General features: G+C 32.6%; 1 protein-coding gene across 1 annotated transcript in view; it reads right to left on the bottom strand.

The window, feature by feature from the left end:
* The window catches only part of Rgk3 (Rad, Gem/Kir family member 3), a 471,507-nt gene that overhangs the window by 430,203 nt on the left and 20,141 nt on the right, over positions 1-21,163 (bottom strand). Inside the window, exon 2 of the mRNA XM_089633132.1 lies at positions 5,326-5,558. Within this exon, the coding sequence (XP_089489258.1) occupies positions 5,326-5,558 (233 nt within the window). The remainder of the gene's footprint in view (positions 1-5,325; positions 5,559-21,163) is intronic.

Below are 21,163 nucleotides of genomic sequence, written 5' to 3'. Positions count from 1 at the left end.
AACAGCGCCATCTTTTGGAGGTATTGTTTGTCTATCTGCAAAGACAGACTGAGCCACAGCCATCTCCCCCTTTGGTTCCGTGAAGGCCCCACGAGGGAAGAGAGAGATATGTGTTTGTTCATTAAACACATATCTCTTTTAAAAAACTTCAAAAAAATAATATATATATTACTTAAATAATATAATAGTAAACAAAAAAAAATAAATGTACTTATTAGGTGCGTGATAATAGAAGGTTGGTACAGGGTACAGAGCTTGTTGTAAATTGTTGACTTCCAAAGACAGAGCTGGCAATACTGTAAGAAATAGGTGCAAATGCAACAACAATAAACTAAATCCACTCCCTTACCTTACCCCGGAATAAACAAGAACTGCAAAAAGAAGACCTGACGCCTGCGTTATTCATTTTATTCATATTAATACACGTATGTCATTTGTTATTAATCGAAATCTCGTCGTAGTTGAGAGTGCATGTTATTTCGCTGTTCGTATCAATAATCTCGTGAAAAGTCCATCAAATAGTGCAAATTTCATCACCATATTCAAAATTGTCTTGTTGCGAAAATATAAGATTGATGTTGATTTATTAGGTCTGCACCTATAATCTGTAAGTGACCCATGAAACCAGCAGGATTCAAAAGAAACCAACATCATCAGCAAGTAAAGGCTTGCTTTCCTCTTTCCCTGTCTTTCCTTGCGATAATAACACGATTGATTGAGCTTCTCTTTTCATTTACATATAGTCCATTTTAAATGCTATTCGGACATCAAACACTTAAGCTAAAACAATATTTCAACATCCATATCTACAAAATAATTACAGTCTTTAAAGCATATTCAACGAGTGCCGTAGAGTTTATATCACTAACTAATCATCTCCTCATCTAAAAGCATCATTATTATTTTCTATGTCATCGTAAACTAACACCACATAACTACATATCCCACCATTTATAAATAATCTTTGTGTAAATATATTTTTGCAACATTTGGCTTTGTGTTATTTTGGAGAGTCGAGAGACAGCCGTCATCAATAAAGTGAAATGCTGAAAACGGCGAAGAGATTATTGTGAAAGCGTGAAAACAAAAATGCTTTTAAAAAAACTAAATTTCACGCTCTGGGAGTAGCGAAAAGTTTACATTCGTTTTGGAGCCCGGCCAAAATTCAAATCACGTCAAACGGGGGTATATATGTTTAATTATTGAGGTCTATATTGATGTGGCCCTTAACTTTAAGTCTAAACTTTATACGTACTAGCTGAAGTCCCTGACATTGCCTGGGCTTTAAACATACTTTTTCGAAATCAGATGTAGACGGTGACCTTCCTTCTATTTCGAAGGTTAAGTGTGAAATTTTTTTATCGATCTCGGAATAAAACCGAAGAACAAACCCACAGACACACTTTTTATACGACATATAAAAGTTTGAAATATAACCTTTTTATGAGCTTTATCGAATTTTTATTCAACCATTTCGATCAATACTTAGTTTAGGTTAAGTTTGGTTTGGTTATGTTTTTATAGATAAGATTAAGTAAGCTTGGTTAAGAAATGGAAGCGTTTACAAGCGCACCTCTTTTATACAACCATTTCAGAGAGTCTTTGTGTTGGGTTAGGTTAGATTAATAAACGAGAAGTCTTGGAGCATTTTTAAATACCAATTTGTTGGTAAAAGATGGATATTGATTAATTGATTTTTTCGGTAATTGCGTAGGTTATGTGAGGTTAGGTTAGGTTATTTTAGCGTGAACAATAGTGGCATTGTTTGGACCTGCAGCCTACAGGCTCAAGTATATAAGCAGACCTGGTAGTGGCTGAATTGACAAATGCATCGTGTTACCTAGGCATCATGGCTTCAATTCCTCTACTAGCTAAGTTCCCCATCATTTTACAAACAACTTATACTTCTTATAATGCTGGTAGTAGGTTTCAAACACTTTTAGGCTATTCGTAATCCAGGAATGTTAACTTTTCTTTTTAAGAAAAAAATAATAAAATAAACTGAAAATTGATGTTAGTAAATTGCTACGATTTTCCAATGTTCGGATTTTTGTGGTAGCGCAAAATACTTATGCGCTGAGATGAATGATTTCTCGCTTGACTTACGCGATGTACAAATCGACAAATTGTAAGCTTTTCGTCGAGCTTTCGTGGAATTTTCGAATTTACATATTATTATTATCGTACTTTGTGGGTATATTATATTTACCGAATTGCTGAAAATGAGGTCAGTTTTTATCCAGCACTCAAGATTTTAAGTGGTATATAAGCTTCTGTTTACACTGATAAATTTTCATGGCTGTTAGGATCAGTGGCGTCACTGGGTTGATGTAAACCAATGCGCCAACTTATGGTGTCACGCCCATGAACCAATGAACAAATAGTCGCACCATATCATAGAAAACCCTATGTAACATTTTTAGAGTTCTTATATTACTACGCATAAAGGTACTATATATCTTATTGGTAGATATTATCTAGTCATTTGGATCGAAATTTTGTTTTATTGTTTTAACTCAACCATTTGGAATTTCATCTATCTACAAATTTGTTTATTTCGTTTCGGTTCCGATTCAAGGTGGTGGACGTGTTGAATGCTACATTTATATCCCGCCAGAGTTCTCATGAGCGTGTATTCTACTACAAACTGTTAAATTGGAATAATCATCATTATGATACCTTCTTCACTGAATAAAATTTCAGTTTTGATGTAATAAACAAGAGAATTTTGAAACATCATTTTTTTTAAATGCTTATTCAATTATTATTTTATTTATTTATATAAGGACAAGTACATTTCAACACACAGAATAAATTATTTGTATTTAAAAAAACAGAAAATAGAAACAACCATGCAGTGTGAACATACTAACATGAGACTATATAAAACCAAATGTAAACAACTAATAAATGTTTACTAAAAACAGGTGTAATGCTTTTCGGTACTATTAAAAATATCTGCAACTTCCGTTAAGTATTGTAATATAAATAGGGTCTACATTCCTGGCAAAATCAGAGTAAAATATTCTTCCGGTGCGGGAAGTAGGAAGGGGGGGGGGGGGGGCGGATGTCGATGTTGCCCGAATCCTTCCGACCGCGAACGAACTCGTTGAACGAAGCCGCCGGTGAGCGCCCGCCGCCCCACGACCCGGAGCATTTGGGTTATCGGTGCGACTTCAAGTGCTCCTTGAGTTTTTTAACAATAAAAACTCAATTGGCACGACTACTGATTATGGTAAAACCCTATTTACCAATGAAAGGTTGTACCATTGCTTTCCCTATATTTTCCAGTACTACTTGTATGATATCTCTGCGTACATGTGGCATTTTGAAGGTATCGCCGGAGACCTATGCCCAGCGAGGCTATAACCGACTGAAGCCATCTCACAGTGGACAATTAACTGATGTTTGTGGCCCATACTTCGCCAATGTTATTTATTTATTAATTTTTAACCCCCTTTTTAGGGCCCTTCACATAAATAAATTGTAAAATACATATATATTAAAACCGTACGTATTTATTATGCATAACTAAACTGTCTCATAACAATCTTGTCTATTTGTCAAAAGGAAATAAATTAAAATAAAGCAAATTAAAGATGTCCACTGACTCAATATAATTATTTCCCTCCATAAGTATTCTGGGCAATGAGGAATACATATGGTAGTTAGTACCAGAATTTCGAATTGGAATAAATCCATAATTCTAGTATAACGTAGCGGAATCCGAAAGCTTATCAATGCAAGCAATTCTGGACTTTCAAATACAACATTTATAATTTTATATACAAATATGAAGGGAGTGAATATCCTTCTTTAATTTAAGCATATATTAATTTAATTTTAAAAGTTAGTAGGTCAATAAAATTGCTGGAATACCCATTTTAAAATTTATAAAACCGATCATTTATTTTGTATTTTTTCAATAGCCTGTGCGTGAATGTTGTAATGTGGGTTCAAAACGGTAAAATTGTACTCAAGTTAACTTCTCACACAGGCGAAATATAACAAGTTAAAACACTTAATATTGTTTGAATTTCTAGTTAATACTCATAAATACCAAAAAATTTTAAGCCCTTGTTAGAGATTTCTTGGATTATGTGGTTAACAAAAGAAAGATTTTATTGAAAAGTGATGCCTAAGTCTTTAATTTGTGTTAATGTCTCGAGAGTCCTATTATAAACGGATTTTTTATTCGAAACAATCCGAGTATTTGACATTTTGAGATATTTATTCAAAGTCTGTTTTAATTGCACCAAATTAACAATTTGTTGATATTATCTTTACGAATATTGCAATGGTAAATATTTTGAACAATTCTATAAATTTTGAGAAATTATCTCTGTCTACACACCTCAATAGCTTCTTCTGCATATTGGTTACCTAAGCTGTGTATGCGTAGTATGAAAGAGTGTATAAACGAATTTGAACATGAAATGACATATCAGTTGCAATAATGCAGGGCTGTCAACAAGGCAATCAATGATTTGAAAAAGAAAAGTGACATCAGATTATTATTGCTGCTGAATAAGATCAAGGGAGATGATATTTAAATCGCATTTGCTCCAACTTTGTTCGCTACGCTAAATAAAGTTTTATAACTTAATTTGTCGAGTTGACATGAGTACGAGCACATATCACGAGCACAGGAGTAAGTGGTAGGTAACTAAGTTTCGCCTGCATGACAGAAAGTGAACTGATTGTCTTGGGAAGCTTCGTCTTAGATTTGTATACAGAGCCACAGTAAAACTTTGCTAGTGACGCGATAGGACAAAGTTATCGTGCTGGCATGCATATTTAATTAATATTATGCGCTGACAGTAAGGAGAGTAAAGAAATCAACAGAGGTACAAACGTAGGAGTTAAGTACCATGGAGAAATAGATATTTAAACAGATGAACATTTTTTTATGTTATGGACCGTCTTACTCATAATCGCGGTATAAATATTATACCAGTGTATAAGGACGGGTTAGTGTAAATTGTTTAACATAATCACTGCAGATGCCTATACCCGCCGTATAACCTGTCGGGGTTGCGCCGTCAATACTATGAAGAATGCCCGATTCTTGCACAATATACAAATATTGATCTGTCGCTTAGTGAAAATGTAAAAAAAGCAGTAATACCCATTTGCAGCACTATCGGAATTTCGTAGTATAAGCGTGAAATGTACGGCATGTCAACCAATTACTTATATTCATTCTGCGGTTGAATTTGACAAAATCTAAAAGATTTCTAATATTGATCACCAACATAAACGGGAAAAATAACCTGCAAAATCAAAGCCCGTAGTTAAGTAATTAAAAAAAATTATATGACTTACCCCCTTTATTATTAACATTGAAAGTTCTCAGCCTGTAAGAGTCCTCGTCTTCGGGGTCAGGGGAGCCCTGCCTCCCGCCCCCAGCCCCAGGGACCTCGAGGAAGGCGGTGGAACGCCGGTGCTGGTAAGCCTGCGAGCCCGGGGGCGGGCCGCCGGGGCGCCGCCGGGCGCTCGCCTGCCGCCGAACCGGGGGCGGCGTCTCGGCCTCCGACAGGCGGGGCTCGCTGCTGTATCTGCAATATAAAAAAAAGTTAATACTGCCGTCATAAGATTACACCAGGCCGTTTCTTTATAAACTTATATTAAATTACTAATATATTGGAACACGTGTTCATGCACGAACATTTTCCTGGATAATATATTAAGACGAAATGTGAAAATATTAGGATATATACGTGCTCCGATATCGTTTTGGTATATTCGTCATTTACTAAAAGTTTATCAGGAAACCTGTTAATTCATTCGTTAAGGCTTGGTATTTCGTTTTTAACCGGATTACTAATAAATCAGCCAAATTCATTTTTCTTCTATCTTTTTGCCTTTCATGTTTTCAACATTTGTTGTGGCAGTATTTTGTTTTTGGCAAAAGAAGAGGAATTTAGAAAACTAACAGTTTGATTTATAAAGATTTCATAATAGTTAGCTGTACGGTGAATTAGGTCGTATACTGCTCGGGTTAAAATCTATCTACTCACTATAATATACATTTAAGTTTTTTTAGACTGGCACCATTTTGTTCTAATCCTCGAAAATATGGTCATTTCCGCATTTTGCGTTTAGTTCTTCAGATGACATTTGCGATGTCATAAACGCGATCTGTTTTGAATTGCTTCGAAATGCGATTATTCGTTATGCATTTGCTTTGGTAAATGAATATTTCGATTTAAAATATTCCTCTGATAGTGCTGCCAATGGGTATGAATAAATGCGTGTTTATGAAGTAAGACGACATCAGTTTTGCAAAATAAAACCATGATAAACAAATATTTCAAAATTAAAAATATTTTGAGGGGTCACGTACGGTTTTTAAAACAAATTGTTTTCTTACATTTTTTTTATTTTTTATTGTTTAACTTATAACATTGTTACATTGTACACAAAATAAGGTAATAATAAGTAATAGTGTAAAACATATGTTGTTGAAATTCTACTCCAATGAAGAGTGCTAGCTCTTGAGCTTGGCGTAGGAGTTATTTGACAATTATTTCATGTTTATATCAGTAATTAACATTATTACAGTACATAAATATAAACTTAAAAGAGGATTGTGACGTTAATTTTGGTTGTAACATGAATTGAAGTTATAACATTTGATAGGTGATATTAATTTTTTTTAAAGATAAATTTGACCTTCTTTTTGAATAAAATAAAATCTGGTATTTTTTTCACTTCTTCGGGAAGACTATTAAAATATCTTATGCCTTTGTAAATGTAGTTATTGTGCATTTGTTGTGTTGAAAATAGAGGAATTTGGATGTTAAAATTATGCCTTAAGGATGAGTTAAATTTAAGTTTTTTTACTACAGTTTCTTTATATATTTGTAATATTGCATCTTTTTTATAGAGGTCTTCAATTTTTGGTACTTCGAAAATTTTGAACAATGATGCTGAAGAGAAAGTTGGTTTTTTTTTCAAAATTACTTTGATAATTAGTTTTTGTACCACTTTAACAGAGCTTAAAAATTTTTATATGCACCTCCCCACCCAATGATTCCATACTGAAGTAATGATTGGACTAGTGCGTAATAGACTTTTTTCAGGTTGTTTATCTTGAGAACATTTCTTAATCTAATGAATATATAGATACATTTTCTAATGCGTTTAACAAGTTCACATATGTGTCTGTTCCATTTCATATGTTGGTCTACAATTACACCGAGGTATTTTATTTCAGTTGTTTGGTTAAGTATGGTACATGATTTATTACAAACATCTTTGTTACATGTTTTGTTGTGTATTATTATATGAATGTTGGGGTTAGTTTTGAATTTATTTATTGTGAATGGTATATAAACTGTTTTTTTTGCGTTAATTGTAAGTAGATTTGTATCGAACCAGTTTTTTAGGATTTGGATGTCATTATTTGCATTTTCATTTACAATTTTCCAGTCATTACCTTTAATTATGATAATTGTATCATCTGCGTAAGATATAACTGTTCCACTGAGGTTTTGTTTGAAAATATCGTTTACGTACATGATAAAAAGTAAAGGACCCAAAACAGTACCTTGTGGTATCCCAAAATCACTTGTGAGTGGTAGACTAGATGCGTGATTAATTTTTACAACTTGTGTTCTTTGGTGAAGATAACTTTTTAGCCAACTTAATGCTGTGTCATTGAAACCTACGATCTTTAATTTTTGTATTAGTTTGACATGGGATATGCTGTCGAAGGCTTTTTGGAGATCAACAAAAATACCAACACATTTTAATGATTTGTCTAAAGCGTCTTGTATGGTACTAGATAATTTAGCAATGGCGTCTTTTGTGCTTTTGTTTTCCATGAATCCAAACTGATTTTCGTGAATTATATTATTAATCTTTATGAACTGAGTTATTCTTTTTTTGGCAATTTTTTCAAATATTTTTGCAGTGTTTGATAGTAAAGAAATAGGGCGGTAATTGGTTGGTTCTTCCGGATTGCCGGTTTTAAATATTGGTATAATTACAGATTGTTTGTACATGGATGGAAAAACTCCGCTTTGAAAACTTGTATTGATTATATGAGTTAATGGTTTTGATACTTGTGATTTTATACATTTCAGTGTTTGTATTGTGACCCCATCAAAACCAGGGGCAGAACCTCCTTTCATACCTGTAATAATTTGTTCAATTTCTTCTGGTGTTGTTGGTTGAAATAATTCAAATTTATGCTCATTATTTACTGTAGTATTTGGGTCATTTGGGGTAAGGCCTTGTTGGATTTTTTTAGCGAGGTTTTTTCCTACATTAGCAAAAAAATTGTTAAATACATTTGCGGCTTCTAGAGGTTTATCTTTACAGCAGATTTTTGAATCATTATGTTTTACATTGTTGATTGTTTTATTTTTTAAATGTTTTTTATCGACAATTTCATTTATGATGGACCAAATCCTTTTACTGTCATTTCCAGATAATTCATGTTTTTGTTTGTAGTAGTCATCCTTTGTGTTTTTTATTAGATATGTAAGTTTTTTTTTATAAGCTTTGAAATGTTTTTGTAATGTTATATTTTCCGGTTGTTTTGTATATTGTTTGTAGAGTGTTTCTTTGTGTCTAATTGAGATGATTAATCCGTGAGTTATCCATGGTTTGATTGGCTTTAGTTTTGAAGATGTTTTGTTAGATTTAATATTTCTACAAGCATTTATGTGAAAACTCAGTTTTTTATCAAATATTTTGCAGCATTCTTCTACATCGTTACATTGATATATTTCTTGCCATTCTTTTTCGTTACTTAATATTTTAGTGAGAGAATTTATATTAATACTATAGTTGTATTTATCGGTATTATTAACGGCCGTTGTGGTTGGTAATGAGAGATTTTGATGTTTGTAGTCATATTTAAATATACATGCAAAATGATCCGTTACAGATGTTTTAATTACCGCAGATGATATATTTTGTATATCTTTGGTGTTTGTGAATATGTGATCGATACAAGATGGTCGTTGTCCGATAATGTTTCTGGTGTATGAATTTATACATGAAATGTAATTTAATTCTGCTAACATATTTAAATAGTTATCTTTATCGTTAGAGGAGTAGTCATTAGCGATATTTAAGTTAATATCTCCGATGAGTATTGTTTTTTTGTTTCTATGATGTTGTAATATTTTTTTTAATTCTTCTATGTATGTGGTTATAGCAGAAGAGTGTGTCCGATAAATAGCAATGATATTAAATGCTATACATGCTATGTATATATTTTTTTAAATGTTCAACGGCCAACAAAATACAGAATCTATGCGAAAATTTAATAAACACCAACATTAAACATAATAAAAATAGACTTATCTGGGTAAGTGTTTACTATTTTTTTTTATTTTTTTTAGTATAAACCAATTATAAAACCTAACGAAATGATTAAATAAAACAATACAAAAAATTTAATTGTCAACCTTTTTATTTCACTTCTTCACTACAATATTAAATGACTATACCGTACATTTAAAATTAACATTTATTTATTTATTTATTAACATTATAATTTGCTTGATGTTATAGTTTTGAATATTATTTTGTTTAATAAGTTTATTTCTATTCTTGGTTTATTGGTAGTTTTGTTATATTACCCACGCACAGACAGTACCTTTCAGGAATCCCTTAATATTTTATATGTATGTAATTTTTATTAAAAAATTGTTTGTGCTTATGTAAAAAAAAGGAAAAAAATTAAGGAATGAAAAAAATCTTAACTAAAATAAAAAATACCAATAGATGTTTATTTTGAAACATTCTTTTATATTATGATAAAAAAATAATTGTTACGATAGCGGCGTGAAATATGAATAATTCATTTTTACTATTTTAAAAATGACAAAAAAATACTTTTACAAAATATGGACGCTCGGTCATATATGACCCTAAAACGCTGGAGGGGTTAAAACAAACTTCCTTCACACAAAAAAATGTTTTTTTAATAGGGTTGAATAGAGTGATATGATAAAATTGATATATAAAAAAAATATATATAAAAGTTAGGTTAGGTTAGGTTTTTATCTGTAATTCCAGAAGGTGCAATTTAAGGGGGTGTAATTCTCTACATGTGTAATTTCATCCATTTGTTATTTCGTCCATGCTTTATTTCGCCCTATAATTCCGGCAATGTAATATTGTTAAAATTTACGCCTGCCATCAAACAAACTAATTTTGGCTGTCCGTAATGTGAGTTAGTTAGTCCTCTGTGAACTTGAAATCTGGTTCAATTAACTCTAATTTGCTTTGAATTTAAGTGTCATTTTCAAAATTGGGATCAGTTCTGTGAATAATTTAGAAAAGTGATATACCTAGTACCTACCTAAATGTTTTATTATCTAACTGATTTGTAAAGAATCACTAATTTAGACTCGTGATTTTTGACAGCGTAAACTTTTGTAAAATAAAACTTTGTACACTTAGGCCATGAGCTGCGTTTACTGTGCAGCATGCTTTATTTAATACGTTTAGCTTTCTAATGCTGGGTCTACATGCTACGTGCATCAGAGCCGGGGCGAGGGTCGGGCAACAGGGGCACTGATCCCGGGCGCAATAATTGAAGGGCGGCAAAATAAAAAGCAAAAAATATAAGGCAAATCACATTACAACAGCAAATCACATTACAACAGCAAATCATATTTTATGCTTGTGTCTGTTCCCCTACTTACTCGCTAAAGAATCTATAAATAACTAAAAACTATCTGAAAAGTAAAATTTAACGTGCAATATGGACAATAGAAACCAAGTAGATGTAATCTACACTGATTACTCTAAGGCCTTCGATAAGGTAAACCATTTCATTCTCATTCAAAAATTAAAACAATTAGGCATCCATGGTGACTTACTCCGGTGGCTTACTTCATACCCTTGGAGTAGACTTCAAAGTGTCTTAGTTGAGGGAACAAAGTCCAGCTTCTTCTCTGTGCCCTCCGATGTACCTCAAGGTTCTCATTTAGGCCCATTATTATTTAATGTGTATATATACGATATTCACAAATGTTTTTTTTAGATGCTAATTACCTAGCATATACAGATGATAAAAAAATATACTTAGTTATTAAATCAATCAACGACTGCATTAAAATTCAAGAGGACCTCATACGTCTTTTTGTCTATTGCGAATTAAAGAAACTTGTATTAACATCGCAAAATGCAATAAATTAACATTTTCACGTAATAAAAATAAAATATATTTTGTATACACACTAAACGGCACACACATCAATGAAGTAAAATATATCAGGGACCTTGGGGTAACACTGGATAAAATATGACAGGAACAAAATGAATCAACGTAATACACTAAGTACACCAAATACAAAGAAGAGAGAAAAGAGAAGAAAGAAAAAAGGTATTGATACCTGCTAGAGTCAGGAGTAACTAGCAAAAATTAACAAATAGAAAAAAAAAATTATGGTAAATATCTACACAAAAAGTTAGCTTCAGATTATATTTAATAATATTAGCAAAATAAAATTTTATAAATTTCTGATTAAAATTTTAGCGTGGAATTAATGAAAATATCAACAGAACTGATTTTACATCCAAGTTTATATAGCCTTTGGACTGTATAATTAATAAAATGGTTTTTTTAAGGTGAATAAACAAAGAACAACTCGGGAAGCCTTAGGAAGAAATATGCCGTGATTCACTTCCTTCTTATTTAGTCAACGTTTTGGACATCGTCACAGCGTCCATCATTACGGAATATGTTACAATTTTTTTATTTAGATTGCGTGTTACAAGAAGGATGGCTAAGAACGGGTTGTTTCACAGAATTTGAATAATTAATCAAATTTCAAAGCTGATTTACAGGTTTTGTGAAGGTTCTATTCAAGTTTCTGTTATTATTTAAGTTTTTTTAAGCAACTGGCCGATAATGATATAGTAATAAAAAATTAATAGAACTTCCACAGAATTTGTAAATCAATTTTGAAATTTGATGAACTGTTCAAATTCTGGGTAGCAACTTGTCCGTCCTTAATGTTTCTTTACTGGTTACCTTTACTGGTTCTCAGCTAAACCAAGTAAAATAATTATTGTATTATTTATTTAATTTGCCAGATAATTATTTTCATCAATGTGTACGTTGCATGTGTAGTATGTTGTGTACAGAAAAATAAAACCGAATATAGATTTTTAGGAATAAGGAATAGGAATTTCTGCGGCATTGACCATCCATTTTTTAAGAGTTTCATCTTTAAAATGTAGATATTGTAGATACACTTGTTCTTCATTTAAAAAAAAATATATTGCGCTAACGGTTTTGACACATGCCTACTAGCGTTGTTAAATCCAACATAAAATTAAAAATTCATTACAAGTCAGAAAAACGATGTTTAATGGAGTTCTTCTATTAAATTTGTTCACATGATAGACATATACAGAATATATCAGCATATTTGTTCAGCCGTATTATTGTAAAGGCAAGTTTACGAACGAATGCCCAAGGCTTCAAAATGCCTCACACCAACCCTGATGTACATTACGAGTGTAAGCTTTCGTATGGAATTTTCGCAAGTGCACCGTTTACAGAGATAAAATATTCACTGTGTTTGAACGTTAAACTAATGATAATACGTAGTTGCAGCCTGAAGCGACTAAAAGGAACGAGACAAGATGCACGGTACCGATACAGCCAGTTTGTAAAATCTTAAGCTTTGTAAACGCTTAAGCGTGTAAATCATGCATGGAGTTAAGCTCGCTTAGGGCTTTGTGCCATGTTTTTTTTCCCTAAGTGAACATGTCATAGTGAGTCATTATTTAGCGATAAGAGATTTCGCGTGCCTGATTTTGTATGGAATCTGATGGGACACGCCAGTTATTAATTTTTTATTCCCAGTGAGACTTTCGAACCATATTTACTAGTCGGCTACTAAAACTTTCTGTTTGTGCTCTTAAAATTGATAAAAAATATTCTCCAGCAATCACCGAATTTTTCGGTTTTTAAATACTTATCATTCAGATATCATCCAGATTTCAGTTAGTTCTGGAAGAATCTTGCATGATGTATACATAAAGAAAGCAGCCAATGAAAATGTGCGTTAAGAAAATGAAGATTATGTTGGTTGTTGTTAGTCGAAGTACGATATCGTTAAATCTGTAAAATTGGTCGAGTTAGCTCAGTGGTAGAGTAAAGCCCCGGCAAGGCTGAGGTCCTGTTTTAAATTTTCGTGAGTCGCTAATATAGTCTGCAATGATTAAATCCATGTTTTCATGTGAAACAGTCACTTTGTGAAGAGACATTGTAATCAAATATACAAATTTTTGGTTGTCTATGATTACGTGTATGATGTGAAATACTACTGCATAATGTAACGCTTAAAATTATTCACGTTCTGAACCATTACTTTTCAAAGTTGAAACTTTATATTGTTTTGTTTTTGGGGTATAATGCAGTGTTGCGCTACCTCCTTCTTCAGTCAACATTTCGGACAGCATTGCAGTGTCCATCATCAGGGCAAATGTGTAATGTGAAACGTTGGCTAAAGAAGGAGGTGGCGCAACACGGTATAATACCCCAAAAACAAATCGCTATAATACTTCTGGCCGTGAAAATCTCAAATCATACCAAATTTGGAACTGATTGTGGGAACTAAGCAATAAAGTAGGTAACAAAATTATTTTATTTTAATTATAATTCTTTATTTGATATTTAAGTGCATTATTTTGTTTAAAATTTTGACCGATCTAATGTCAAAAATTGACAGATCTAAATATTAATCACTAATGATTTTTGAAGTTTATTAACGGTATTCATTTTAAAGGTAAGTTTCTGATCGTATCTCTAATTAATTGTTTGGTAAAGGTTACGAATTCCGCCTCACGGTAAATACGCAATATTTTACTTTCAAATAAATGGATTTAGCTTTATTAATTCAAAACATGATTTATTATGTCGGGGGAGACGGAAAAATACGCAATTTTAATTTTAATTTCGTTTATTAAGTCACTTACGCGATATGTCACACAAGATTTCAAAGAAACAAAATAATGTGACATTTGCCGGAAATACCACAACTAGTTATTTACCTAGCCAGTGCGCGGGTTAGGTTCAGTACCTACCTACGAACTAATTCAGTTAAAGAAAATAAAATCTTGAAAATATTAAATTAATGTATAAAACCTAACCTAATCTAACTGTGATTTTCTATAGCAAAAAAATGCCCCTTTAATAACGCCTGCTCGCGTCCCCTTTAGAGTTACATCCCAGTTTTCAAATAGTATGTGGGCTACGCTAGGTTTGTATAGACTTGTTTGTGATTTAATTCTAATACCTATTTTCCATGTTCTAACCTAACCTAACCTAAACTACCTAAACGGAATACGTTTAATCACATTTTATTCTATTTGTTTGTTATTCGGGTTATTTTATTTAATTATATGTTGATTATTTGTTATAAATAATACATTGACTTACATATTAATATTGATTAATTATACACGATAATATTATTTATTTTATATGGCAATACTAATTTTTTTTTTGGTTGGCAGCAGTGTCTATGAAATATTTTGTAGGTATGAATTACGATATTATGAATATAATCCAACTCTTGATATGAATATAGTCGCTTTCGGCGGCGCCGCACACTAATTGACATATCGCGTAAGTGACTTAATAAACGAAATTAAAATTAAAGTGTGTATATTTCCGTCTCCCCCGACATAATAAATCATGTTTTGAATTAATAAAGCTAAATCCATTTATTTGAAATTGAAATATTGCGTATTAAGAGTGAGGCGGAATAGGAGAAAATTAATAATTGTTTTTATAACAAAGATCACGAGGCAAATATATTTTAAATACTTTCGGCTTCTCACTTTTATTTTTTATACTATTCTATCAGGGCAGAATAATGCTATAAGGAAACGACTGGGCTGGATTCCATTTTTCTCAGACAAATTAGGGTCTAAATCAAATAAAAATTCAGATATCTTTTAAGAATGATAGCCTAAGTATGAATTGGAGCCCTTTTTACTAAGAAAATTAGTTGAAATCAAGGTGGAACCTCTGTATACTTTATTATTAATAAATTTTAGATACGTCATCATAAACAAAGACGTACAGTTTATATTGTCGCACTTTCACTCATATGAAACCGTATTCCTCAACCGCTCTTCCCTTCAGGGTATCAAAAGATTCCGCTCGAACAAATCTATTGATCTATTCATACTATTGGTGTTTTCAAAGATATTTCCTTGACGGCTCAGCACGTGAGGAATATGACCTGTTTCTGGTATAATTGTGTTTTGAATACGAATTTCTGTCTCATCCTTTTGTACTGTTCCACCCCAACCTCCCCGCATTTGTCAAGCCGACTGGAAAATGGATCGCACTTACCCCGATTCCAATTAACTGATTAAATTGAATTGTTTTGCGACACGTCATAAGCTCCTTAGCAACTCATATTCGGGCACATTTCATGGTGGATGGGCATTGCCGAGGTCGGTGGTTACCGGTTCAAAGGGATAGCAGAAACACTTTACAGGGTTCCGGGACAACTTCTGAGTGACACTAAGAAACATCCCCTAAGTAGGAAATAAATTTATTAAAACAAACTTACGAAGAAAAAATTTCACAAAAATCTAGCAGCGTCCATATTTATTTTATCTGATTTTCATATCTCCTGTGAAAAATTCAATTTTATTTTTTTTGTGTATTACAGACTGTGTGTCCATTTACAATACACATTACATTTACATTTACAGTAACATTAACTACATATAGATGATACGAAACAATGAAAGAAAAAAGAATAGAAATAACAAGTTATAAATAGTGATTTTGGCATTGACATGCCTCTTGAATTCTTCAAGGCTACTATTAAAAATATCGATAGTCTTGGAGGCGTTGTTTAACAGCGCCATACCTCGTATCATGCTATGCCGAGCCATTACGTCCGTTCTGCCACGTGGGATACATAGCAGATCATGGTGCCGTCCCTGGCTGTAGTTGTTCGGTACGAACAACTTATAGCATTCCAGAATGTATGGGCTATCTATTAATTTATTAAGAATTTTGTACGCCGTTACTGCAAGGGCTCCACTCCTCCTCGAGTGGAGAATTTGGTAGCGCGTTTCGGCAAGCAAATCTTTGTGATGCATGAATCGCGGGTACTCTCCGTGCATTCTTAAATACATGTATCTCAAAAACTTTTTTTGAATCTGTTCTAATTTTTCAATGCATTTTTGTTGGTATGGGGCCCATACAGCAGAGGCGTATTCAATTTGTTGCAATGATTTCAAACGTCAAGATTTAACAGTAGACTTGTTACATACATCTATCGATAATTCAAAGTTACATAGACTAGGTACGAAGTTTAGTACAATCGATGTTTACCGCCTCCACTAATTGTCCAAACTAAAATTAAGTCCATTAGAAAATCTGCAACAGATCTACAATTCTTTTTTTTTATATTAATTTTTTTATGTTCTGTCAAAAACCCAATCAGGCTTTAAAGATTTGATAATTACAAACGTGCATTAGAACAAACTATTAAATGTTTATTTTTATAATTATGCTAAAACACTATATAACTACCATAACACGGGCATTAGCCTAGTATGGTAGTTAAAAATATGTCTAAAAATGTAACATACAAACATTTATTAAATAATAAAAAATAAAAATAAACTTACTTTAATTACATTATTAAATTACTACACAATTCTTTTCAAACTCCTTTGTATAACTTTCGATATAACTTCATATCTTTCATACTTTTCATGTGCACCTTTTATCGCTGTATTAATTTACGACAAACTTTTCATGTTTATTTTGTTCACTGTTATTACTTTCATAGTAGAGTAAGTACTTATTTTGTGCTCTTGTTATTATATACAATTATTGCACTTCTATGTACAACAGCACGCTCTATGATAACTTGTATTGTACCTGCTTATATCGTTCATACTCAGTTTATTATGTTATGTACTATAAACTTATTATTGTACTCCTGAATAGCTTAGAAATAACAATGTAAAAGCCTTCAAGGTGAGAACAATTGAATGAATCATTCTGCTGAATGCCTTTCAAAATGCGTAAATACACTGTACAAATAATAATTTGTACGTAAGTGCGAATGAAGACCATGTCGCCACTGACTTAGTACCTTTTGGTTCTAGCCGATAATATCCCATTATATCCATTATATCAAAAGGTTCAGAGTTTTCCAGGAGCCCTGTGTTTGATGCCAGCCTTAATATTACTTAATTCGTAATTTACGCTCGTTCGTGCGTAGAAGAGCTTACTTAATTAATTTAAAATACCGTGTAGGTAAATGAGAAAACGTCACTAATTGAATCCATAATAGTTTTGGCGGTATGCGGTGCCGTGTCGATGAATTTTAGCGCCTAGGTCGCGCATTACTAACGCGCCTTGTGAGATATTATTAAAAAAATGGACTATTAAAAAAAAGTTAATTTAATGATTGTTAAATGTACACCAGAAATGACGTGTATAAAATATATAGACCTTATCATTTTGCCCACCAGAATTGGCGTGTATAACATATATATAGACTTTATCATTCTGTATACCAAAATTGACGTGTATAACATTTACCGGCCTTATCATTCTGTACACCAGAAGTGACGTGTATAAATTGTATAGACCTTACCATTATTTACACCAAAAGTTACGTGTGTAACATATACTCGTATAGGCCTTATAATTATGAACACCAGAAGTGACGCGTATAACATATATAGGCCTTATCATTATGTACACCAGAAGTGACGTGTAAAACATTTACCGGCCTTATTATTCTACACCAGATCATTGTACACCAGAAGTGACGTGTATAAATTGTATAGACCTTACCATTTTTTACACCAAAAGTTACGTGTATAACATATACTCGTATAGGCCTTATCATTATGAACACACGAAGTGACACGTATAACATATATAGGCCTTATCATTCTGTACACCAGAAGTGACGTGTAAAACATTTACCGGCCTTATCATTCTACACCAGATCATTGTACACCAGAAGTGACGTGTATAAATTGTATAGACTTTACCATTCTTTACACCAAAAGTTACGTGTATAACATATACTCGTATAGGCCTTATCATTATGAACACACGAAGTGACACGTATAACATATATAGGCCTTATCATTCTGTACACCAGAAGTGACGTGTAAAACATTTACCGGCCTTATCATTCTACACCAGATCATTGTACACCAGAAGTGACGTGTATAAATTGTATAGACTTTACCATTCTTTACACCAAAAGTTACGTGTATAACATATACTCGTATAGGCCTTATCATTATGAACACACGAAGTGACACGTATAACATATATAGGCCTTATCATTCTGTACACCAGAAGTGACGTGTAAAACATTTACCGGCCTTATCATTCTACACCCGATCATTGTACACCAGAAGTGACGAGTATAAATTGTATAAACCTTACCATTCTTTACACCAAAAGTTACGTGTATAACATATACTCGTATAGGCCTTATCATTATGAACACCAGAAGTGACCCGTATAACATAATATATAGGACTTATCATTATGTACAGCAGAAGTGACGTGTATAACATTTACAGGCCTTATCATTCTGTATACCAGAAGTGACGTGAATAAATTATATAAAATTTACCATTCTTTACACCAAAAGTTACGTGTATAACATATACTCGTATAGGCCTTATCATTATGAATACCAGAAGTGACGCGTATAGCATATATAGGCCTTATCATTCTGTAAAAAAATGTTTCCAAACTATGTCATACGTTAAATAGTATTCGATTTTTTTTTCTAGAAAAGTGCAAGCAAAAAAATGATGCTCTAATCTATAATACTGCACAAAGGTCCCAATTGACAGATGCCAGTGGGGCTATGGCATCCCCAATTGGGAAAAATCGTAAGGCTGATTGGGGTGGGTTGGGAAATGAGATGTCGGAGAGGAAGGCTGTGATGTAACTGGGGTTACCAGGCTTTTCAGATCTGGTCATTTCTTCTTCGTTCGTATGGGGTCATAGAGGAACTGGTCACTAAACACAACCAAAGCCATTTTAAGGAAGTTTTAGAATTTTAATTGTGGACTTTCAGCAGGGTATGCATAATTTATACCCTAATTATTTCTTAGTTATGTTATTTAATTATATTTTAATTTCACTTCTACGACGTTTTTATCGCAATTTTAAAGTTTTTTCGTTGATCTCTTCCAACCAGATTTTTATTGTTTAATTGTACTCGCTAAACTTTTCTGTTCATTTTCATAACTTGGAAAAAAAATTATATTTAATTTTGATTCAATCTAGTGGGATGGATACGCGGTGTAGCATAGGATTTCGTATTTTTATTTTTATTTTTTTATATAATAGAAACAAACAGTAAATGATTTACAGAGATGAAACAATATACAGGAATAAGATACTTCATGTTGGGTACATATGATATGTTTCCTTGTAATGTCTGCTAAGTGGTATGTTTATTCTTTAATTACCAGGTGACTTGTGTAGTGTCTAGGTATGTATGTGACGTGTGTAATGTATGTGTGAGTGTTTGTGTGTGTATTAATAGTTTATTTTTGGCATGTATTTGTTGTACATTTGATAGGCCAAAACAATTTCAATCGAAGGCGTTCTTACCATAGAGCTACAATTAGAAGCGCTACCGCGTACTTATATCTCGGGGAAACTTGTTCCACTATTAGAACGCGATAAGCGGTGCGCGTAGACCAGATTCGGTAGTGTACTTAGAGCGTTAAGAGAGTTGGAGATAAAAAAGAGGAACCTATTTTTTCGCTTCATGTCTCATCTAAATATAATACATCAATGGTTATTTTGGGTAGTTTCAGTGTGGTCTTTATGATTCCTTTTTGAATTGTATTCATGTTATGTAGGTACTAAACATAGCTTTATTTAGCCGAGTAGACAACATATTATATATTGTTTAATTTATTTCTTCGGTATTGACTATGTAATAATTTCTAGGCATTTTGTTTTTGAATTATAACAAAATTTATGATGAGTATGATAGGTACCTACATTATAAAAAAAAATTGGTAACCTGTTTTAATAGCCAAGTATTTCCTAACCTTCATCTTCTTACCTCTTTCCCCTCCTCATTACATACTGACTATGGGCAGTTGGTACATACAAATTTAAAAAATTCATGATACCTGTACATAAAAAGAACAAAAAGTAAGATATAATCAATTTACTTGTTTTACCAGTCCCGAGAGGGTAAAGTTTTAAAAAGGCGCCTTTTTTATGTGTTTTTTTTTAAGAAAGAAAAACTTTCATGGATTTCAAATAACGAGACAATATTTGAAAATCTCCTACTACACCACAGTAAGCGGAAAACGTTGCTTGTGTCGTGATGGAGGAATTAGCCAGCCGAGGAATTGAACTCACGATGCCTGGGTGGGACGCAGACGCGATGCCAACTCAGCCACTGACCGGTTAGTAAAAAAGGCGCCTTTTTATAAAGGCGCCTTTTTAATAAAAGCTCCTTTTATTAAAAATGCGATTATGCGATCCTTTTTCCAAACCCTTAAGGCTAAAAAACTAGCATCACCATGTTTAGCATCAGTATGTTTATGAAACTTCAAAAATATAATATGATGTGTGTTTACAAAACGCTGCTTTAATCAATCATTACCAGTGTTTGTGTATTGATGTATTCATATGCATTATTTATTTTTTTGGGTCTACTGTTAGAAACGATATTTCATAACAAATATACAATCCCTCTATTTAGGCTCCTTTAAATTATTTATGAACAAGTTTTTTTTTTCTGTAAAGATACTTTTTTAAATTGGTAACTATATAACAGGGTGAGATAGATCTGGTCTAAAATAAAATTAACTGGAAGAAAAAAGTTAACTAGACATCACCTATACCCGATATACTTCCAGCGATTCCTGGGCTTATGCCCAGTGACATTTTTTCGATTAAAAGCAAAAAAAAAGGAGATCATATCTACTAATAAATCTAAGCGATGGTTTCAAGTGGAAATCGAACCGAAGATCTTTGTCTTACCGGAACAACGTATTTAATCACTCGACCATTGGGACCTAATTATTTTACGTCATTTTTGTCGATCTCTACTGTTACACTGTTTATAGAATATGTTTATATATTATATAATACTCTTTATTTACGTTCCAATAACCTGTTTGGCTA

The sequence above is a fragment of the Hesperophylax consimilis genome, chromosome 7 (genome assembly GCF_061612785.1).
Source record: "Hesperophylax consimilis isolate HC1 chromosome 7, BYU_Hcon_1.0, whole genome shotgun sequence".
NCBI classification, from domain to species: Eukaryota; Metazoa; Arthropoda; class Insecta; order Trichoptera; family Limnephilidae; genus Hesperophylax; species Hesperophylax consimilis.
This window is presented reverse-complemented; position numbering and strand designations above follow the sequence as displayed.